General features: G+C 44.1%; 1 protein-coding gene across 1 annotated transcript in view; it reads left to right on the plus strand.

The window, feature by feature from the left end:
- NOL10 (nucleolar protein 10) overlaps positions 1-22,896 on the plus strand; it is an 88,208-nt gene extending 65,312 nt beyond the window's left edge. The window contains exons 18-21 of the mRNA XM_030844605.3: positions 5,853-6,026; positions 6,290-6,537; positions 16,070-16,172; positions 22,093-22,896. Coding sequence (XP_030700465.1) covers positions 5,853-6,026; positions 6,290-6,537; positions 16,070-16,172; positions 22,093-22,212 — 645 coding nt within the window. The 3' untranslated portion in view covers positions 22,213-22,896. The remainder of the gene's footprint in view (positions 1-5,852; positions 6,027-6,289; positions 6,538-16,069; positions 16,173-22,092) is intronic.
- The last annotated feature ends 813 nt before the right edge of the window (positions 22,897-23,709 follow it).

The raw sequence follows: 23,709 nt of genomic DNA on the forward strand, positions 1-23,709 counted from the left end.
TGTATTCTTTTCTATGTTTTATGCTTATGAGTCTTTATTACATTTAATGTTATAGAGAGTAGGGCACTTAAAATTTAATTTTGATACTTTGTGCAGCACGGCATACACATAAAAAGTTAAGGATCAGGATCCTTTTTAAAGGCCTTATGATTGTGGAGATGTGGGGGAAGCGCCCTTTTCTCACCATCCCCCCATCTGCCTCACAGACTTTCGTTGAGGTTAGGGACGGCCGGAAGAGATGGAGAACACAGGCGGCCCTTGCTGTGCACGTTAGTGCGGGATGGTAACAACGACCCTGGGAGCTGAAAACATGCAAAGTGATCTGTAGAGTCAATGGGAAAATCATGGTTGTCTGTGCCTTTAAGACAGTTTCAGTCAAAACATTTATAGGGTTATCCTGTAAAGAATCATCAGACCATGTGCTATTTCTACTGCAAGTGCAAAGAGGAAGAACCTTGGAAATTCTTATCTTCTTCCATCAAGCAGTTTCCCTTCAGCTGTTGGAAGCTGGAAGCACGGTGTCTGTAGCTGTGTGAACTGTAGAACCCTGCCAGAGAGCGGCGTTTGTACAGTGTGCTTATCTGCTCTTAGTGGCTTGCTCACCCAAGTCAGGCTCCATTACCAGAGCTCAGTTTCTTTCCAGAAATACTTAAATATAGTCATCTAAAAATCTGAGTCTGTTATTAGACAGTTTGTATGATTTGTTTAACAGTTTTATCTAATTAAAATGACCTGGGGAATTCCCTGGCGGTCCAGTGGTTAGGACTTTGCACTTTCACTGCCAGGGCCTGGGTTCGACCCCTGGTCGGGGAACTAAGATCCCACAGGCCGCGTGGTGTGGTTCCCCCCCCCCGCCCCCAAAAAAAGACCTTAAAAACCATTCGTGAATTAAGGAAAGACTTCTTCATTATAATTGTAAAGAAGACTTGAAGGAATTGTTAAATCCATCAGCAGTTCATTAGTCTCGTCTTTGAATTCAGCTCTTTAAACCCGCAGGAGCTTTAATAGCTCTGATAACTTCTGATTTGAAAGTCAGCATGGTGCAGTTATGTTCTGCTTTGGCTCCGGCTGAAATTTCATGGAGGCCGACGGTGAAATATGTTCCCAGATATCACTATCACTGATAACATAATTAAAGTCTAAGATGTTTACCTTTCAGTTGATGTTGGATCTGCGGTGGCAAGTGACCCACCTCATAATGTCGCGAAACATCTGGACCTTATCCAAACTTAGAAATTTGGTAGTATTAATTGGTGGTATTTGGTATTAATTAATTTGATGGTATTAATTCTAATTAAGAATTAATTCATTTATTCTTTCAGCTTTATTCTTTCAATCCAGGAACTTAGGTTCTACAGTACTGGGAAATTTTCTTAAAAAAATTTTAAGTAGTCTTTCCCAGCTGTGATTCATGGTCATTTGTTCAAATTAAAGAGTGAAAGATTTGAAAAGCTGACGGGAGGCTCTGAGGTGGAGACAGGGCTCATCAGTCCTGTGTGCTGACCTGGCCAAACTGTTTATTTGGGGAAGCGCCAAGCGGCAGCATCTTTCAGCCTTTCTCTCCGCCGCTCCGAGTCTCCTGATTGGAGGCTGGTGGCCTGGCTGCCAACGTTCTGAGGACTGAGAGCTACCATCAGGAGGGCTTGGGGTGTCGGGGTGGGTGGCACCTCAGCCCCTCGCCTACACCCCCTTGGTGCCAGGTGCTCCCCTTGCCTCCCCGTGCTGTGGCCCCAGCTGGCCACGTCCTGCCCTCCAGAGAAGCCTCCCTCCAGCTGGAGACCGCGAGTGCTAGACCTTCCTTTAAGCTTCTGCAACCTCATCGCTCCTGTTTCCTTTCCTATCCTTCTCATCCTTAAGGATTTGTGTCTTTTTAAAGCCCCTTTTCTATTGTGTTAGTGGGGTTTTAGCAGAGATAGAAGATGCTCATGTTCAAACCACCATCTTTACTCAGAAGTCTGCATCACCTTAGTTTCATAGATATCATAGCATTGAAAGAATTAATCTGTTTTAAATGTTAAGTATTTCTCATATATGTCCCTGTGTTGGGACAAAGTATTGATAATAAGCATGCTACTCAGATCTGCACACAATATACTTCTTTGAGGCAGGGCTGTGGCATGAGCAATACTTTAAGATGTTTCCTAAATTCCAGTGGCAAGTGTTCGGCATGTGGACATGTGTATTTATGGGGCAGATCGCTAGCCAGACGCTCGTGAACTACTATAGAACGTCACTAACTACATCTCATCCTAGACAGCTGTGAAAACAAACAGACTAGGAAACTCTGATGGAAATATTTTTACAGCTGGGTTAGAAGAGTTTGTATTTTATATTTGTTCTTCTAAGGCGTACTTGTCTTTAGGCAATGCAACTTATTTGTTTTAAATTAAGGGAAAAAAGAATACTAGCCAACATATCCTTTTTTAACACATTTCTCAGTTATTTGTTAAATGTGATTATGTAATAATACAGTAAGATGAAAAAGAAAAGTTTTCCCTTGGGATTTACGTATATATATACATGAAACCTGAAAATGTGTAACAGGCCAATAGCTATTCATGTGGTCTTTGGCAGTATTACGTATCCTGTGTTTACAGGTAACTCTAAAATTTATCCAGATTATCCCCCTCTTCTCTCCTGAGTCCTGGTGCCTTGATATTAGGCACCTAATGGTGTCTGTCAGAATCCAGATGATGTTCTCCTTGAGCCATAGACTGAGTTAACCAGTCTTAAATGGAACGTAATTTCTTTTTTTGATTCAAACAATTGAACTTTATTTTTTATTTATTTTTTTAACATCTTTATTGGAGTATAATTGCTTTGCAATGTTGTGTTAGTTTCTGCTTTATAACAAAGTGAATCAGTTATACATATACACATGGAACATAATTTCTTTAACTTTTCTCATGCACTGGATATTTTTTTAAGACAGTTTTTACTTTAGAACAGTTTTACGTTCACAGCGAAATCAAGAGGAGGGTACAGAGATTTCCCATATACCCCTGCCCGGACACGTGCGTAATCCCCCCTCCCCCCATTAATATCTCCCACCAGAGGGAACATTTGTTACAATCGATGGACCTACATTGATACATTGTCATCCCCGGAAGCCCACAGTTGACATTAGGGTTTCCTCTTGGGGTTGTTCACTCCACGGTTTTGGACAAATGTATAATGACACGTATCCACTATTAGAACATCAGAATATTTTCACATCCCCTCAGATCCTCTGTGCTCCACCGTTCACCCCTTCCTCCTGAGCCCTGGCAACTACTGATCTTTTTACCGTCTCCATTGTTTTACCTTTTCTACAGGGTCATATAGTTGGGATCGTAGCCTTTTCCTATTGGCTTCTTTCTGCTTAGTAATATGCATTTAGGGTCCCTCCATGTCTTTTTGTGGCTGAAAACCTTACTTCTTTTTAGCGCTAAATAATACTCAGTTGCTTGAATGTACCACGGTGTACTTACTATTTAGCTACTGGGGGATGTCTTGGTTTCTTGGTACATAATTTCTTGTCCTTTATTCCACCCTATGCCTCTTTTTCTGATCATCTCCAGTGATGAATCCTGACTTACTGTATCACCAGCTTTCTAGTGACTTAAGCTAGACCCTTGAGAAAAATTTTTACCCCTCTTTTTCAGTCTTCCTCCTCCCATCTCATCTGTAGCTGTATCTATCAGTTCGAACTTAGAAGTGTATCTCACTATCATCCTTTCCTAAAACACCCTTAGATTCCAGTTGCCCTAATTCAGGCCCTGTCTCTTTTCCCAGTTTCCTCAAGAGGCCTCTTCGTCTTCCTCATGACTCAGGTTTCTCCCTCAACAGCCCATCATGTAGCACACCGCTGCGGAATCGCAAAGCAGGCTTCTTTTTGTCATCTGAGATTCTTTTTTTTTTTAATTAATTAATTTATTATTTTGGGCTGCATTTGGTCTTCGTTGCTGTGTGCGGGCTTCCTCTAGTTGCGGCGAGCAGGGGCTACTCTTCGTTGCAGTGCGTGGGCTTCTCATTGCGGTAGCTTCTCTTGTTATGGAGCACGGGCTCTAGGTGCATGGGCTTCAGTAGTTGTGGCGCGCGGGCTCAGTAGTTGTGGCTCGTGGGCTCTAGAGCACAGGCTCAGTAGTTGTGGCGCACGGGCTTAGTTGCTCCACGGCATGTGGGACCTTCCCAGACCAGGGCTCGAACCCGTGTCCCCTGCACTGGCAGGCGGATTCTTAACCACTGTGCCACCAGGGAAGCCCTGTCATCTGAGATTCTTGACGCACTTTTCTGTCTGTATCTTTCCTCCTTATCCTCTTCTTCCCTAATAGTTTCCCCTTACCTGCAGAATAATGTCACGGTATTTAAAATCCTTTACCATCTGGCCTGATCAAAAATTGCTTTTTCAAATTTTGCCATTATCCTTGCATTATCAGACTGTTCACCACTCCTCAGTTGTCTGGAAATGTTCTTCCCAAATTTCTATCTGTTGAAAACTACCCATCTTTTAAGCTTCCTCCCCGATGCATATCCCCTGTGAACCCTTCTGAGGTGTACCTTATTGGAATTACTTTTTACCTCTCTGCTCCTAGAGCACTTTCAACTCTGTCTAGCATCCTTTTTAAGGTTTTTGCTCATTAGGTTGTGAATGCCTTGGGATCAGGAACTAGAACTTACCTATCTTTGTTTCTTCCTTGAACCTAAATCTGTCTTGGAAATGATACTTAGTCAGGGAAGACTTCGATATATCTCAAATATATATTCAGTATATCATAGAATTTTAGTAAGGGTTTGTCAGGTTTTAGGTACATACAGGTAATAAATAGCCCAAGTTCCTTAATGTCTCGTGGTTTACCGATTTTTTGTGTAGCTCAGTTATACAACATTCTGAGCTCAACTACTTACAGCCTTATTTACTCCCAATAGTGGAGAAGCAGCCAGTAAAATAAAGTCTGTTAAGTAGAGCCGTAGTTTACCACAAACAGGTTCATTTTTTCCAGCCTGTGCTCAGGCTGTTTACTTTACAAACCATGTTAAGCAGGTTAATTTATCTTGTTTCCAAGCCTAGTGCAGATAAGGAACAATAGGAGAGCCCTGAGTGTATAAGATTATCATCTGTTCAAGTGAACAGATAAATTTACAGTACATTCTAGAAAATGTTTCTGTTCAGAGTGGTATAAATAAAAGGGAATACAGTGTCAAGTCCTGAGCTATCCCAAATGGGTCTCAGTAGTAAAGTTTTATTATGTCAGTATCGTAGAGTCTCACATTATATCCTTTGAGAACAATTAAATGGCCTAGGAGAAAAAGATCGATGAGGCTGTCCTATGAGGGAAGGAAATATCCCTTAGGTTTCCGAATAGCTCAGAGTCAGTAAACTTACACCACCAGCTCCCCACCTTGTTAATTCTTGACTTGTGATTGACGCAACTTCCTCTACCAGTTTTAGAATATGAAGTTGAAAGTCTCACTAATTTTCATTCAGTATAGTAGCTATGCTTAAAAAGCCATGTTTCAAAAACATGTATTTTCTTGAAAAATGTTTTTGCATCAAAAAATGTTAATTGAAGGAAATTCTTTCTAACGTGTTAAGCATAAAGTTAGGCCAGAAGGCTCAGTCTCAGCTCACTGTGTGCATCGGCCAACTAATACATATTTTCTGTGAAATGGGTGAATCGAATTTGATTGTGGGTAAGAGATAAGCAGTTAGAAAGTTTTGGAAACTGATTCTTTTAACAATTTCATAATTTAATAAGTTGTGCTTTATGTAGCTTATTAATTTATTATTGAGTAAAATGTGTTTAAGCCATCTTTCTGGTCAGATTTTATTCCAGTATTAACTTTAAATTTTGACATTCTTTTTCTTACAGAGCCTTCCTAATATTCTCACCGATGATCGATTTAAAGTTATGTTTGAGAACCCTGACTTCCAAGTAGACGAAGAGAGTGAAGAATTTAGGCTTTTGAATCCACTTGTTTCCAAAATTAGTGAAAAAAGGAAGAAGAAACTAAGACTCTTAGAGCAACAGGAACTTCATGAAAAAGTAACGTACTCTTTATCATTTAGAATTTGCTCCTGTTTGTTTAAAATAAAGTTTTCTGTGTAGGTTGAAAGAGTCTTTGAACAAACTTGAGCTGTAATTTGTTTGACCTTCAGCTTAGGAATATATCTTATTTAATTAAAGATGTTTTTTCCGATGCATGCAAGGTCACGTACTCTGATGGGCTAATGCTGTTTAAAAGAAAATAGTGGGTCAGTGTTTTGGGTTGGGGGAGAGGAGCTGCTTCTTACTATTTTTATTTTCAGGAAGAGGAGGAAGAACCGGAAGGAAAACCAAGTGATGCAGAAAGTTCTGAGAGTTCGGATGATGACAAAGACTGGGTTGCAGAGGTCAGGAAACAGCGCCGACTTCTCCAACAGGAGGAAAAAGTGAAGCGGCAGGAACGGCTCAGGGAGGACCGGCAGACAGTCCTCAAGCCCCAGTTTTATGAGATCAAAGCAGGCGAAGAATTCAGAAGCTTCAGAGATTCTGCCACAAAGCAGAAGCTGATGAAGTGAGTAGAACAGCCTTCAGTGAAGGTTCATCGAGTTGTCCCAGCCTTGCTTTTCTCCTTGCCCTAAAGGTGGCGTTTGGATCTTTGGAGTTAATGTGAGGGAAGCACCACAAGGCCTGAGGGGAAATACACTGGTCTTTACTGTGACTATTTTTAACAATTTTTTGAGGTATAGTTTACATACAATAAGGTGCAGCGTGTGGCCCCATGAGTATTGGTAAATATATACGTCGGAGCACTTTCATACTGCAGAAGCCACACTCTTAAATTACGGTGGTAATTAAGAGGTAACAACTTCTTTAACAGAAAGTTATTTTTAAAAGTTAGAATTTCAGTTATGTTTACCCTCATCGTAGTTTACCTGATTATTAAAAAGGTCACTTGGAAAATTTGCCAGGAATTTTAAGCCTTTTGTAGGAAAACTGAGAGATCAGAAAGAGTGGTATTCTAGGATAGTCGAATACATAGAGACAGAAGTAGAATGGTGGTTGCCAGTGGTTGAGGGGTGGGGAGACATTGCTTAATGAGATACAGAGTTTCAATTTAGAATGATAAGAAAGTTCTAGAAATGGACAGTGGTAATGTTTGCACAATAGTGTGAATATCCACTGAACTATTCACTGAAAAATGGTTAACATGGTGATTTTTATGTTATATATATTTTACCACAATAAAAAAATCAACCTTAAAAGAAATGGTATTATTTAAACAGTTTCAGTTTTCAAGTGTCTAAGTAAGGAACTAGCTGGGTATGTAAGCCCAAAACGTGTATGAGCTCTAAGTCACCCAAGTCTCTGCTTTGAGAATTTCTAGGCTGAGTATTGATATACAGGACTTGGATCGATAGCCCATCAGAGTAGATGACCTTGTAAGAAGAGCCTAAAGGCCTGGGGAGCCAAGGAAAGCGGGGGAGGAGCAGGGCCCGAGCGAGACAGGTGAGGCATTAGGTCAGGGGCGGTACCAGCGCTACACCCTGTACTTCTCTAGCCCCCACCTTCCCGTTTTGAAAAATGTGGTTTTTCAGACGGAAGGAGGGGGAAAAGGTGGGGAAGATATTGACAGACAGGCTGACTTGTTTCTGGAATGGAGATGTGCCTGTTCGTCTTTATTTCAGTAGTTTCTCGCAAATATCTGGGAAACCAAATGATGAGCAAACCCTTCAACTTAGATCCAGGAGCACCTAGAAATTCTGGTTCTGACTAACAAAAGAGACGTTGGTAGACAAAGAGTCTAGTAATAGGCTTACTATCTTTTGAAGAAATTTTCTTTACCTACCAACCTCACTTTTTTTTTTCATAACAACTTTCTTGAAATGTAGGTTGTATAACATACAGGTCACGTACTTAAAGTGTGTAAGTCGTTGGTTTTTAGCCTGTTCACAGGGTTCTGCAACCACCACCGCAGTCAGTTTTAAAACATTTTCATTGCCCCCAAACAAAATTCCTTACCCCGTTGGTATTCACCCCCATTTACCCCATCCCATCCCCGGGCATCCACTAATCTATTCTCTACCTCTGTAGATTTGCCTATTCTGACATTTCTTTTTTCCCTTAATGTTTGTTTATTTATTATTTGGCTGCGTCTGGTCTTAGTTGGGGCACGCGGGCTTCTCTCCAGTCAAGGTGCATGGGCTCCAGAGCATGGGGGCTCAGTAGTTGTGGTGCACAGGCTTAGTTGCCCCGTGGCATGTGGGATCTTAGTTCCCCGACGGGGGATCGAACCCACGTCCCCTGCGTTGGAAGGCAGATTCTTAACCACTGGACCACCAGGGAAGTCCCTGACATTTCATACAAATGGAATCATATAGTATGTGGTGTTTTGTCCAACAGCTTTTACTTGGCATGTTTTACATGTTCATCCGCGTTGTAGTATGTGTCAGTACTTCATTAGTTTTTATTGCCAAATAATATTCCAGGATATGGATATACCACATTTTATTTATCCATTTATCAGTTGAAGGATATTTATGTTGTTTCCAGTTTTTGCCTATCACAGATAATGGTACTATGAACATTTGTGTATGTGTTTGCGTGGACATATGTTTTCATTTCTCCCGGCTGCGTACCTAGGAGTGGGATTGTTGGTCCCATGGTATCGTTGTGTCTAACCTTCTGAGAAACTGCCGCACTGTTTTCCAAAGAGGCTTCTTCATTTTACCTTCCATCAGCAGTATGTGCACCTCGCTTTTTATGCAGCTGTCATTCTTAGATTTTTATCTGGAGTCCTACTCAGAAGCAGAGGGAAGACTGCTTGTTTTCAGCATTCTGATTCCGTGGAGTGAATTTCCTTTTAGATTATCTGCTGTTTTTGTCTTGCATTATTTACCCCTAGCTCCTGGATCAGTACCTAGACCCGAGTAGGCACTTGATAAACCCTTGTGAGAGTGTGAATCTTCTATGCCTTGCCTACATGTCAGGCAACTCTGGAAGTTACCCTTTCAAGATCTGCTGAAAAAGAACTCATTTACCTGAAACCCAGGAAAATCTGGGAGCAGTTGTTTTCAGGGTAACCATGGTAACAGGAAGCCACAATTTGGGGGTGGGAGTCATGACTAAACTCACTGACATTCTTGCTTTGCCTGTGGGTTGTAGTAGGATATTAATGTAAAAAACAAAAGGGATGAAAATTTAGTATTTAATGATAAATAATAGCTAAGTTAATGCAGTGCAGTTAAACGTTCTTACTAAGTTAAACGTCAATAAGTTAAACAGTTTTTTTGAGAAGAGGAGCTATATGAGTGATGATACTTACACAAGCTTAAAAGCCAAATCAAGTTGCTTAAAGTAATGACCCTTTGGTGTGAACAGCCTGCAGTTGGCTGGCGTTTTGGCACATACTGCTTACTGAACTCTGGTCTTGACCGGATTATTCTGGCAAATTCTGAACTTGTAATATTTTAATGTTATTTAATGAAGCATTGAACCATTTATCCTTCAGACAGCTATAGTGATTCCTTATGTTTATTCTGTGAGTTACCACAAGGCGACCAACAAAACACAACATCAGAAGCAAGTGTATTATGTTTAAAAGTTCACTTGGACTTGCCCAACCGTAAAACCATTTCTATAAAGGGAAAAGTGAAGAGTGAATCCTGACCGGGTGCTTGAGTGAGTCCTTTGCTTGACGTAGTAACAAGGCTTTAGGTAAATGCACATGTCTGTCAGCACCTTTTCATATGCCTTCCAGTATGCTGCGCTTTGTTTGTGTGTCTGCTCATCCACCTGGCAGCCTCCCCACCCACCCATTCATCAGTCAGTCATTCATCGGGTGCCTCATGTGAGCAAAGTGCTATTCTAGGCCCGGGGGATGGAAAGGAAAAGCACAGCTCACATGCCCGTTGCATTCCCATTCTCGCTGACACTGTGAGCTGTTCAGAGGCCTGGGGAACGTGTACAAGGAAGAAAGAGGGTCAGTTTTTAGAGATTTGAGGGCATCTTTATTAGAGGTCCTATTAAAACTGGTCTCTTGAAAGAAAAAGATGAGCACGGAAAGCAGGGTGGGAAAGCTGGCATTCTAGGCTGAGGGAGCGGCGTGGAGGGAGGACTGCTGTGTGGAAGTGAGGGAAGCGCTCTCGTTGTGCAGCGAGAGCGCAGAGTGAGTGGCAGGGGCACAGCTGATGAGCCGGAGAGGCGTGTTAGGCCCTGACCCAGGTCCTGGCGGGCCAGGGAAGGGTTTGGGCTAAGATGAACGTGATCAGATCTGCTCAGCCCCTCCTCCCAACGATGGAAATACTTACACAGTAAAAGCAGTACATGTTTGTTGTAGAAAATAAAAACATAAGCGAAAAAGTCCCTATTCCCCAGAGACTGTTATGAAATACCGCAGTTTTAGAGAGAATGCAGGGAGAGACTGGGCCTGTGAGGTCAGCTCACACACTGCACAGCAGTCCTGGTGGGAAGTGACGAAAGCCTGAAGTGTGGGGTGGAGAGGAGCCTGAGTATTCATAAGTACGTCTAAGAATAAGACACACACACTACAGCACTGTTTGGTCACTAATTTAATGTCACAAGAGTCAGGGGTGACGTTGAAATGTCTAGCAATGTTGCCACCGAGATAAGGAATACAGAATGAAAAAACAAATTTAAGGCTAAAGTATTGAGCCAGGTGTTCAGCACATTAAGTCTGCAAGACCCAAATGTCTTCTTGGTAATGTCCAGCTGACAAATGGAAATGTAGGAGGTGGGCCAGAGACATTGGTTTAAGAGATACCAGCTTCATTGTGGGACTGAAACTGTGGCATAAAAAAGACTTCCCACCATTATGTAGAGGGAGATGAGGGCTAAGAGTGGAGCCCTTGGGAACAAGTATTTTTCTTGTGTCTATGATGAAAACCGTACACCTCTCTGACAGCATACAAGTGCATGCAAAGTAACACATGTGATTTTAGCGGTGTTGGGAATATATCGCTAGGCTGGGGCTGAGAATTCTGATTTCGAGGGCTGGTAAAGGAGAATGTGGGCAGTAAACATTACTAAGGAGCTGCCCAAGAGGCGGGAGGAAAACGAAAGAGCCAAACATGGAGAGACTTTCACCGAGAGGGGCGTGGCTCGAATGTCAGGCGGAGCACGGGAGGCCCCGGAATGGAGATTGGAAAAAGGCCGTAGGAAGAGTGTCTTATTGCGATGAATTTCTCAGGATTGATGAATGAATGGGAGATAAAAGAATATTGTGAGCAATTAGCATAGATGGTTCTCTCAAGACATTGGCAGTGAAAGGAAGGTATTCAGAGCCAGTAACTTGATAGGAAAGGGTTTCTAGGCTTGAGAGATGTGACTGATCAGGACGCAGAGAGGAAGGGGAGAGTGAAGAAGTGAGAGACTGGACTGAATTGGCAGAGCTAATTAGGTGAGCAGTCCGGAGTGAATGGGGCCAGGAGCACCAGTACATCTTCAGAGACAAGGGAGAGAAGTCAGGATGCGTGGAGGTGATTGCGTTTCTAGGTAGAAAGATTGGGAGTTCACGCCAGCTGGCCGCCGGCAGGAATCTGGGCACATCAGCCTCTTCAGTTACCTGGGGCAGCCTCGGTCTGCAGCAGGTGATGTAAATATTGGAGGTGTCTGTTGGTAAACCCCAGAGAAAGAGTCCTTGGGATAACTTTCTAAATTTCAGTAGTTGAGGGTAGCTCCTCTTCTTGGGTAATAAATACTACATGCTAGGTGGCCCTTTCAGCCCAATTCATGAAAGCATTCTTTGAAGCACCTACCCTCTGGTAGGTCCTGGAAATTCAAAGATTTTTAAGACATTGTTTGCCTTTGACGACCTCATCTTCTTCACCAGCTACTTCAGTAGCTCTTGGTGAGCTGCTTATCATGTCTGCAAACTTATCCACTTTAAATAACTATGGCCAGTTTTTACTCTTCAGCTAATTTTCTTCACTGACTGTGGATAAGCACTAAAAGAACGCAGTCTCGTTTTTAATATAAACATTTTTAAAATCTAATTTTGAAAGCAGTTTAATTCCAAACTTTCACTTTAAAAAAAAGAGAATCTTTTATTACTCCAGTAATATGTGCTCCAGTAATACACGAGCATATTATCATTGTAATACTTAGGAACACAGGATGGAAGGTGAAAGTCTCTTCTTACCCACACTCCCTTCCTGAGGTCCTGCGCTGGGCGCCTTCTTAGGTTTCAGTCACTCCTGTATATGCACACACTCACGTGTACAGTTCTAGCTTTTCTGCCTTTGACATGAAAGGATTGCACTAACCTTGTTGCTGTTTCATGTGCTCTTTTCACTGAACAATAAGTTTTGAAATTTTTTCCTGGTAAATACATGGAGGTCTGCCTTATGGCTGCATAAATATTTCATGAAGGGCTTCCCTGGTGGCACAGTGGTTGGGAGTCCGCCTGCTGATGCAGGGGACACGGGTTCGTGCCCCGGTCCGGGAGGATCCCACATACCACGGAGCGGCTAGGCCCGTGAGCCGTGGCCGCTGAGCCTGCGCGTCCAGAGCCTGTGCTCCGCAGCGGGAGAGGCCACAACAGTGAGAGGCCCGCGTACCGCCAAAAAAAAAAAAAAAAAACAACTTCATAAGATGGATGGGCCATGCTATCTAATTTTCGATGTTTAGATTGTTTCTTGTTTTTCTCTTCCTTTCTCACAGTTATAAATGTATACACATGCGCAAGAATTTCCTTAGACTGCCTTACCTAGTGATGGAATTTGCTGGACCGAAAGAGGTGTGTGGTCAGTTTGGCCAGATCGGCCTCCAGAAGGGCTCTGGGCCTTGTGCCCTCTTGCCAGGGTGCCTGTTTCCCCACACTTGCAACAACACTGGCCGTCAGGGATCTTCTCAAGTTTGAACTGAGCTGCACACTGAGATAACCGATCTCGTGGTTGCTTGAACTTGTATCTGCTGAGATAGAGACTTTGAAGCCACGAGTGCAAACTGAAAGCACTGAAATAGTTTCCAGTAACCTTGACAGCGTATGTAAATATTTGTCAAAGTTACATATTTAAAACGAAGTACTTAAATTTTAGGTACTTGTGTTTCTCCATTCTCTTCTTACTCCCTTTGATGTAGACGGTGTGGGGTGATTCCTTTCTGTTAAGCTCATTTCGCTCTTCTCAACGCTGTACTAAAGCAGGTGCCTTTAGGTACGTCTTCCAATCCCCTACCTCCCTTTCCTCACAGAGTGATTTAAAAACGCTGTGAAGGAGCATTATTTTTAATTAGTTTTAATTAAGGAAATAGATACGTGTGTGTGTGTGTTTTAAAGCCTCAAAGAAGTAAATCATTCAGCTGTCTTGGGGCATCTAATAAATATCCAATTTGATTTTTTTCCCCTCGTAGTGTATGCCCGTTTTTCCTCGTGCTTTTAATGCAGCCGCACTGATCGTGTAGGTTCTTCCCCCCATACCCTCTCCATCCCATACTGAGTCATTCCTGTCACTTTCCACCTTCTGCAGCCCATGTCTGTCTTCTCAGCAGTCCCCGCAGATGTGGGGGAGTTTTGATCGTCTTGTGACCGGCAGGGGGGTACTTTCTCCCTAAACCTCTTAACTTCACCGTCAGTTACAAAGCAGCCAGAGGCCCGCGACCCGAAGCCTAGACAGGAGGAGGAGCAGGACGGAGGACCGGCCAGCGCTGGGCGAACGGGAGCAGGACGGGCGGGGGTGCAGGGGTTCTGCCTTTTCCTCTAAGGTTACAGTAGACAGTTTTCAGGGGCCTGACTGCGTCTTCAGTCCCCTCTGAGCGAATTCACACTTCGGGAATTCAGGCTTCGGGACGGGTGGTTCACAGCCGCTTTCCACACGCCGCCTTTAAAGGGAGGGCAGCGGGGCCTGCTTTACTGCGGGAGCCTCTGCCCTCGGCCCCTGCGTCTGATCCTGTGCCACGGCTCCTCCTAAAGCTTAGGGCTCTCCAAGCAGCCGAGGCAGAACAAGTTTCTGCAGGTGCCCGGCCAGGTACACGGAGAGGAGACCAGAGCTCCTCTGCCCTACCTGCAGGAAATAGGTCACCCTGAAAAGAGGAGTCATTTCCCACAGTTGACTTAAAAAGTCTTTTTCTTCCCAAATTAGTGTTCTCTGTGTACCACCTTGTCTCAGTGGCTCCATACTTACTCAGAATTCCTGTTACCTTTAAAATCTCAGCACTTGTAGCTCTGAAAGGAAAGAACAAAAGTGCAATGAAGGGTTGGAGGAATTTGCAGAGCTGACGTGAGTCACAGGCGCGCCGGAGTCAGTTTACACGTCACCCTTGAGTTCTGCTCAAGTGAAAAAAAGGCGAAACCAAACCTTAACTTCTCATTCAGTTTGTCATGTGGAAGCTTGTCATTTAGAATACTTAGTGGACACATTTCCTGAGCAAACCTTTATAAATCAGGCTTGGTCTGACACACTCCTGGAAACCAGGAATTCTTCAGGTGGAGTCCTGGTTTTAGGCTTGAATCCTTCTGTGGCCTGGGGCAAGTCAGAGAACATCATGCCTCCCTTTGTGCCATCTATAGAGGATAAACGCTTCTGTCTCAGGAATGTTGAAAGAATTAGTCTGTTAAGAACCTTGAAGATGAAAAGTACTTTAAAAGTGCTTCTTAATAACATTATTGCTTAGAAAACAGTGCCACTTTTATGCTAACCACGTTTATGTCTCAAATCATGTAAAAAAGGTATGTTTAGTACTAACTAGTAGTCATAAACTAGAGGTAGGGCTTTCAAAGGTGTAAACATCAAACATTGGCTTCAGAATTTCAAAGGAGCATCATTTTGTCTAATGGATCATTTAGGAGCTGTGTTCTACTCAGTAATTAGTTACGAAGATCATATTTCAGGAAAAAGAAGACCCTTTCACACAGTGCGCACACCCCCTTTTAAATTCAACCAAGTTTTTTCATATTAACTTTTAAAAAGAGTGCACAGTTTTAAGTTGGTGCAAGGAGGATTGGAAAGGGAAGTATATTTACGTTTTTTTGAGGAAGGAACCGAATAGAAGAGAAAACCATATTCTTGTTTTTTGTTCCCTCTCTTCTCCCCTCCTAGTTTCATCCCAGGGATATGAGGGTGTTGCTTTTAGCCTTTTCTAGAAGGGCTAGAGCTAACTTTAAAACTTACTCAAAATGTCTATCTTTAGGCTTAATTCTGTTTTTTCGCTCTAAACCAGCTTAACAATGATCTGATTTTATAATAATCCATTATTATAAGAACATTCAATGAAGTGTTGTATAACTGGTACAAAATTCAAATTTAACGTCTTGATTGTTGTAGCTGGCAGTCAGTTGCCGGGCACAGCAAACCATAACAGTGACAAAGATTATAAAAAGAGACCTTAGAAACATGATCAAGAAATAAAATGAAATTGAAATTTGGGCAAATTGTGTCGGAAAGGGTAATTCAGGTAAGAAATTGAAAGGAAAACACCTGGAGAAGTAGCAGTGACTAGGGCTGGATCAGATAGAATTTACCCTCAGTGTAACTGCTCTCGTTCTCTCTGTGTAATCAGACGAGTATTCACGTTTCACATTGGTCATACGGTAGGTGATGAGTGTGGTCCACGAGCTAAGACCGAGTGAAGGACAAATCAGAATTCTCATAGCACTTCTCTGTGGCTCGACCTGGAGAGCTGCCTTTGTGTTGAGGCCTTTGTAGAAGGTGAATGAGTTGCCGAGATGCTCACATACCTAACTCATGCGTGGATTACATATAAAATGCTTTAGCAGCGTAAGTGCCGCTGACTATTACGGTAAATTACAGGCTTCAGAAATATTGCTCCTTTGCCTTTTGGCTTCAGAAATGTGATTTAGTAAGATAAGTAGCAACCATTGAAATATGTGGAACCCCCACTTAAAATATTAAATTAGTGGGTGTTTGGGGCAGCCATTGTTTCTACTAGGGATCTGCTGAGTCTGAATAATGACGGTTTGAGTGCCGGCGATTCTCTCCATTGATTGTATTAAACGAATGCCATTTTCTGTCTTTACTAAATTTGTGAAAGATCATTCTTCGTGTGATCAATTCTAATTAAAACTTGTTTCAAATGGTAAATCGAAACAAAATGCTAATTAATATGTTATTCTCTTAAATTTCCTGCAGTAAAACCCTTGAAGACCGGTTGAAACTCGAAGCGAAAAATGGGACATTGAGTGTATCGGACACCACGGTTGGCAGCAAACAGTTGACATTTACATTAAAGAAGGTAAGTTGCTTTTTCATGTTCTTTTTTAATTTACAGAAGCAAAACAGGCCTCCAGTAGTGTTGTGTGTGTGACCTCAGAGCTGCCTTCCCAGGCTTTTCCCCTGTTGAGCTGTGCTCTCTTCAGGCATCTTGCCTGCAGCCAGGACGTGTCCTGGGCCGCAAGCACACGGCTTGGCCTCGGCAGAGCTGCCGTGTTTCTGGTGTCCTGAGGGAGACAGGGCCTCAGTGACCCCAGGCTTGGTACTGTTGGTGAGGAGCTGCCGTCTGGTTTCTGGGTGGCTGGACCACCTGAATAGGGCCTTCTGAAGCACAAGTCGTGGCCTCCTGTGGTATAATGGAATAGTTCAGGCTCACATGGACTGAAAGGAGATCAAGAACTGGTGAGGTCTGATGTGTTCATGGCAGTAAGATCAGCTTGTCCAGGGTAGGTAGTTTCTGTCGGTAGTAGGTTATTCTAAACTGACTTACAACAGTCATTTCTTCAGCCGGCTTTGGTGATGCCTGGCACCGATTGAAGGAGGAATAAGCTGCTTTAAATATTTGCTGGGAACTCATGGGTGACGCTCTTGCCAAGTCTTGGCTCCCTGTGCACCGATGCCGAACACAAATACAGAGATTTGGAAGCTAAGAAGTGAAGAGGCTTTTTATTTTCTTTGCCAGGCAAAGGGAAGACACAATAGGCCAGCGCCTCAAGAACTGTGCCCCTGCTGCCCGGGGAGGTACAGGGATTCTTATAGGGGAGTTCGCAGTCCGAAGTGAGTGATGAGGGTCAAAATGGTGAAGGTCTTACATTCTTCTTCTTCTTGCATTATTTCAAGACAGTCCCCACTGGAGTCAGGCAACCAGGTAATTGGGTCCAGCAGCCCGGTAATTGGGTCCGTTAGTCTCTGGGTTATCGGTCTGTGACCTCCTTTCTGAAGTGCAAACGGCTACAAGGGGTGATTTGCTACAAGAGATTACAGGGGGAGCAAATCCCAGGTGTAGAATGTAAATTACACAGGATTAGGGGTGACAGGTTAGCTTTGTGAAGGACAGATCTAACTACAGACACTACAGATTAGTAACGGTTAAAATAAAACTAGGATTGATTAACTCGTTCAGGCCAGGTTATGTTTCTTCTCTAGCCTGTTCACTGATCCCTTTATTTTTCTTTGTTCTCAGGAGAGGGAAAACTTCATTTCTATTTTTGCTACATGGTTTTATTTGTCAAATTTTTTTTCTCATTTAGTCAGTCTTCCTTAATATACATTGTCTCCAAGAGGGAAAGAGTGACAAAGACTCCGCCTCTGATTCTTTTTTAAAATTGAGTTCTAATTCACATATCATAAAATTCATCCTTTTAAAGTGTACATACAGTTCAGAGGTTTTAGTATATCACCAAGTTGGGTGTTCATTACCACTGTCTAAATCTGGAACGTCCTCATCGCCCCAGAAGGAAACCCCTTGTGCAATCACCCTGTACTCACATCTCCCCTGCCTAGTGGTTTGCCTGTTCTAGACACTGTATATCAATAGAATCATACAACATGTTTTCCTTTGCGACCAGCTTCTTTCGCCTTAGCATGTTTTAAAGATTAATCCATGTTGTAGCATGTGAAGAACTTTATTCCTTTTTAGGACTGGTATTTCATTGTGTGGATATACCACATTTTGCTTATCCTTTAATCTGTTGATGGACATTTGGGTTGGGTTTTTTTGTTGTTGTTATTACGAATAATGCTGTTGTGAAAATTCAGGCCTATGTTTCTGCATGGACTCATGTTTTTATTGCTCCTGGGTATATACCTAGGAATGGAGCTGCTGAGCCATATGATAACTGTTTAACCTTTTGAGGAACGGCTAGACTGTTTCCCAAAGTGCGCGGCACCATTCTACACTCCCACCCGCAGTGTATGACGGTTCCACTTTATCCCCTTCCTTGCCAACACTTGTTATTGTTCGTCTTTTTTATTGTTGCCATCCTAGTGGGTGTGAAGTGGTATCTCATTATGGTTTTGATTTACATTTTCCTGGTGACTAATGAGGGTAGAGCATCTTTTCATGGGCTTATTGGCCATTTGTATATTTTCTTTGGAGAACTGTCTGTTCACATCCTCTCCCATTCATCTCTGATCCTTTGACAGTTCTCTTGGTGTCATCAGGAGGCTTGGCAAATGATAAGGACACTTTTTTTCTTAGTTACCATCCATTATCCATTGTATTAGATACAATAAAAAGAAAAAGCAAAAAAAAAGAAGAAAAGTTGTTTTTTCCTTGTGGTGAGAACTCTTAGGATTTACTGTCTTAACAGCTTTCATGTAATATAATACAGCAGTGTTAGCTAACTGGAAGTTTGTATCTTTTGACCACCTTTCTCCAAGTCCCCCCTCCTCCCACCCCGCCTCAGAACATCTTTATTATAAGCGTAAGAAGCGTTTCAGTTAAATCTGCCTCCATTTAGAGCAAATTTGCACTCTTACACTTCTCATTTAAATAAGCCAAAACTGGCTCTGTGTTCAGATGAACTAACTGTGCCTGTACCTAGTTTCTTAGAAATTCTCTGTGTACCGTCAAACATTTCCCGATTCCCCCTGAAGTCCAAGAGGCCGAGGGGGCGTCAGGCGCACGGCAGCTGTGGGAGGACCTCAGGCTCGCGGCTGCCCTGGCCCTGCGCTCCCTCTGTGGCACGGAGTGAGCTTCAAGGCGGATGCATGCACACTCCTTTCCCACTTTTTCCCCTTAATTGGAAGGTACTGAGTTGAATATCAGGTTGTAATTCGTGGTAAAGTGAAAATAATATGGTTCTGATTTTCTTGGGTGTTTTCCCCCCGAAAACAAAAGCAACACTGAGTAAAAAGTACTTAACACAGCCTCGTGGTTGGGTCCAGCAGAGGCTTGGGAACTATTCGGGGGATGCATCAGTTGGTGTTTGGCTCATGCCTGTTTTATCACTTGGCTAACAGAAGTTTAACTATTAAGTCTTAGTTTTACTTAAGAATATTTAGGGAATTGTTTGTATATTTGTTTATACAGATCGTTTCATACTAGGGGTACGATATAGTCAGGTAAGATCTCGAGTTTCCCCAGTATTTTCATATGTGAATCAAACTGAGGGAGAAAACCTGTGCTTTAATGTTACTTAAAATTGTGAGGTGGCAGAACTGGGACTAGGCCCCAGATCCTGTTTCAGATGCCCTGCAGTTCAGTCCCTCAGGGGCGCTGGGCCGCCGCTAGTGCGAGGGCGTGGGTTTGTGTTCATCCTCCCCTGCCTCTGTGACAGGGCTGCCGTGGCTGTAGGGGAGGGAGTCGGGACAGGAGCAAGGAGGGGAGTGAGCTAGTTGGCTCTTCGGTCATAGCAAATGGGTCACGTGGTGGCGACGTCTTCCAAATACAGCCTCTTTTCAGAAGGGGGCTGATGAGAGGTTTTTCTGGACAGGGGTTTGTCTGCAGGACGATCGCTCTTGCATACGAGCTCCTGCGTAGGCTCCTGCCTTGTGGGAACCAGTGGGCAGGGCCTCATGGAAAGGGGCTTTGCCACCGGACACATAAGGGAAATCTACCACTGATGTCTGTATTAGAGACGCATAACAGCACCTGACTTAGAAGCCCCACCCAGAACACCTTGTTTATCTTTATTTTATTTTCCCAAAGTTATTTGGACAAGAAGCACTTTTTTTAGGGATACTTTTTTTAAAAAATAAATAAATTTATTTATTTTTGGCTGCGTTGGGTCTTTGTTGCTGCGCACGGGCTTTCTCTAGTTGCAGCGAGCGGGGGCTACTCTTTGTTGCAGTGTGCGGGCTTCTCGTTGCAGTGTGCGGGCTTCTCATCGCGGTGGCTTCTCTTGTTGTGCGGAGCCGGGCTCTAGGTGCACGGGCTTCAGTAGTTGCGGCACGCAGGCTCACTAGTTGTGACTCGCGGGCTCTAGAGCTCAGGCTCAGTAGTCGTGGCGCACGGGCTTAGTTGCTCCGCGGCACGTGGGATCTTCCTGGATCAAGGCTCGAACCTGTGTCCCCTGCACTGTCAGGTGGATTCTTAGCCACTGTGCCATCAGGGAAGCCCCAGGGATACTTTTCAACATGCAAAACCAAATTCACTGATTCACAGGCGTCTTGATGACACCGTTATTTGGTCTGCTAGGGAGTATGCAGTTTCCCTCGGGGTTTCTGACTTTTCCGTTAACAAATGTGTATCAGATGCCTGCTCTGTGCCACGTTCTGGGGATGCACAGAACAAGGCCGACTTGGTCTTTGCCACCGCAGTCCTCAGGCGCTAGAGGGGGTACACATACAGTCACATCGCTGTAGTGTGGGACGTGCTCCCAGGGAGGCCCGGGGCTGTGAGTGTCGGGCCTGGCCTGGACCATGGAGTGCGGGGCGGATGAGTGAGGGACAGGCTGGATCTTAAGAGTCAAGTCAGAGCCTGGGTGGGGCAGGCAGGGTTCCAGGCGCGCTCGGGGATCTGAAGGCGCCTATGCGTGCGAAACAGCCATCTTGGGGAGGGGAACTGTGGCTTTGGGTGTAACTAGCAAGACGTGTAGAGTTGTCCTATGGGGCCTGGTGAGTAGGTCATGTTCAATTTTAACCTCAATCCTAAGAGCCGTGGAAAGTTATTGAGAAGCTCTAGTTAGCAGAAGACTACATACTGTTTTTATTTTTAAAAAGTCCTCTGGCTGCAGGCTCCTCCCCTGCAGTGAGGGGCCCGTGGGGTGCGGACAGCACCCCGGCCTGGGACGGGGCCAAGGTAGAGCTAAGGGGAGGAGTACACAGGGCAGGCTTTATTGTGAAAAGGCTTTGCAAAAATGGTAATAGTCAGAAAAAGAAGTTAAATAATTATTCGGAATCTCTAAGAGTCTCCTAGAATAGGGGCGATTCATCTCTTTTTGGTCTTATAAATTGCTTTCCTTTCTCACGATTCCCTCACTTTCCAACTCTTTAAAATATTGAATGATAGCAGCTGGAAGTGAACACAGGGACTTTCTCTTCAAGACTAAAATACAAATAGTATTTTCAGGTGCATGGAAAATACAGGTCACAGGCAGGCAGGCTGCGTACGTAGGTGTCTATAAGGCAGTGGTTTTCAACCTTTAAAAATTTGTCCCTGCCACTGCTTTCACAGTTACCTTCTGTCAGTTCCACCGGCTAAGATTTTTTTTTTTTGAGTTTCATGGTTAGGAGTTTGTATTATCCAAACCACCAAAAATGTTTTTAAAACTCTATAGCTCTTACCTTCATTGCGGATTCTGCGTTGAAACTCCTCTCTTTTAAGAATTTCTGCTAAACGTAGTGAAACTGTTTGGAGGAGGTCTGGCTCTCGCCTGAGTGTTGAGAACGGTTCCTTTCAAGCAGTCCGCCTAGCACCCACGCGCCTGTTCCAGCCATGAACTTGTGACTGATGTGTCTGCCGAGCCTTTATCAGCATTTAATGGTAGATCTCTGCCTTTCAAGGGGAGTTTGACTTTCTGGAAATAGCCAAAAACTCTTTGGAACCAGCTCTGGAGACTGAACGCTTAATCATGGGTGGGTTATTATACGCTTTCAGGACACAGAAGTACTTTTGTGTCTTTAAGACAGTCTGAGTAAACTAATGAATGTCTCTGGCTTGTAAACGAAAGACAGTTCTACATGAGAAGTCGTGGACATCTTGAAAGCAATAGCGTCCTCTTAAAATTGGCTCTCCTGGGAGGGGCCGTGTTGTGGGGGGAGTTGGAAAGCCAGCCTCAGACTGTGTGGTTTAGACCCGTGTGTCAAGGCCGTTCTCTTACCCAGGGGGTTAGGATTTCAGGTTTCACAGTGACCGTAAAGGTTGGCCCTCGTCCTGCTGTCCCTGCCGGAGCAGGGCAGTGATTGGTGGTTGTGCTGTTGGCGTTCTGATGGTCACAAAAAAGGGGTGTTGGCCTTCCCTTTCTCTTTCTCTCTCCTCATTTAATCTTCTCTTTTAGTCGGAACAGCAGAAGAAGCAGCAGGAGGCTGCGAAACTGCACCGACAAGAGAGGAAGACCCTCCGCCGTTCAGCCGGTCACCTGAAGTCCAGGCCCAGGAGAGGACGGCCGTTCCACTGAGTCTGGAACCGATCCCACGTGTGGTTGGGAGGAGCTTTTCTCCCCTACTTGACCATCGTTAGAGGGTGTTGTCTGCGCCGGGGACGCACGCTCCCGGAGCCCCGCGGAAACCCTCGCTGCGTCTGCAGGGGTCGACATCTGGCAGCCGGTCCCAGGCCTCTGGTCAGACTGCGGGGCTGCGCCCGCTGGCCATGCGGTGCCCCCAGGGCTCCCCGAGAACATTGTCCCTTTCCCCGGTTTTAATCAAGTAAACGAGGTGGCGGTTTTTGAATATTGTGAAACGTGCACCGTGACGTGAGAGGTTCTCTTGTGCTGAAAACCAGGACTGACGGTCTTCCAGAAACTTTCTCGCACTGCCTGCCACCATCCATGAATCAACCACCCCGAGATGCCATTCCTGTCTTGCCCGACTTGTGCGCGTCGGTCGTGTTTATGTTTATGAGGATATGCTGGTAGCTGTGTTGCTTGTTTATGTGTTAGTTTGGGATTTTTTAAAATATATTTTTATACCAAGAGAATATAAAGTAATGGTAATAACAGTCTAAAACAAGAAGTGGAAGCTACTGGATATTCTTTTAACTTGGCACAAGATTAAATACAGATTTTTTTTTATTATTCTGTTTCTTAAGTGTAATTAGAGACATACTGGCTGGAGAAAATGTTTATAAAAATAAATGCTTTCATTTGAACAGCTTCTTGGAGAGAGACCCATTCCTTGAGTTAATTTGAAAAATAACTTTGGTTTCCTTAGTTTTTTGTGTATGAATGTGATTTTGGAGATGCGTTTCTTTATGTACAACTGGGATAGTGACTCCTTGGATTGTGAATGATAGAATCTAACTTGAAATGCCGTGAGCCAAGAGGCAAAGGCGTCAATTAACACAGCCAGGCTGTCGAGCCTTAGCTGCCTCGGGACACCTGGATCCAGGCCTTCCAGACTCAGGCCCGTCTGCCCTCCTTTCTTTTCTCCCTCCTGTTTCAACATTACTCCTGTTTGCTCAGGTCTCCCCTCTTCTCTTCCTACACCCCCTCCCCGTTATATCTCCGCTTCTGTGCAGACTGGCCTGCTCCCCCAGGCGGGGAACGGCATGGGTCACACTGTTACCTCTGTGGTCTGAGAGAGAGTAGGCACGCGCATGTGTGTGTGTCTGTGTGTGTCTGTGTCTGTGTCTGTGTGTCTGTGTGTGTGTGTACGTACAGACACAGTCACCAGAAAGAGACTCTGGTTACATGGGCAGCCGACCCAACTTGTGTTGTGATACCAGAGGGTCCCGCACCTGTTTGGTACTTTGCTTTCTCAGCTCGTCCCCTGAGCTATTCACGGGGCTTCAGCTCTCTGTGGCTCGCTTTTCTGTCTCCCACGCTGCTGTCTTCAGAAGCTGGGAGTTTGAGAAGAACTTAAAGAAGGACACTGCCAGCTGGAGTTTTTCCCCAGGGGTTGAGGGTTGTGCTCCAGACCTGTTTCCTGGGATCAGGCTCTTCCGTACATACACCTGG

The sequence above is a fragment of the Globicephala melas genome, chromosome 12 (genome assembly GCF_963455315.2).
Source record: "Globicephala melas chromosome 12, mGloMel1.2, whole genome shotgun sequence".
NCBI classification, from domain to species: Eukaryota; Metazoa; Chordata; class Mammalia; order Artiodactyla; family Delphinidae; genus Globicephala; species Globicephala melas.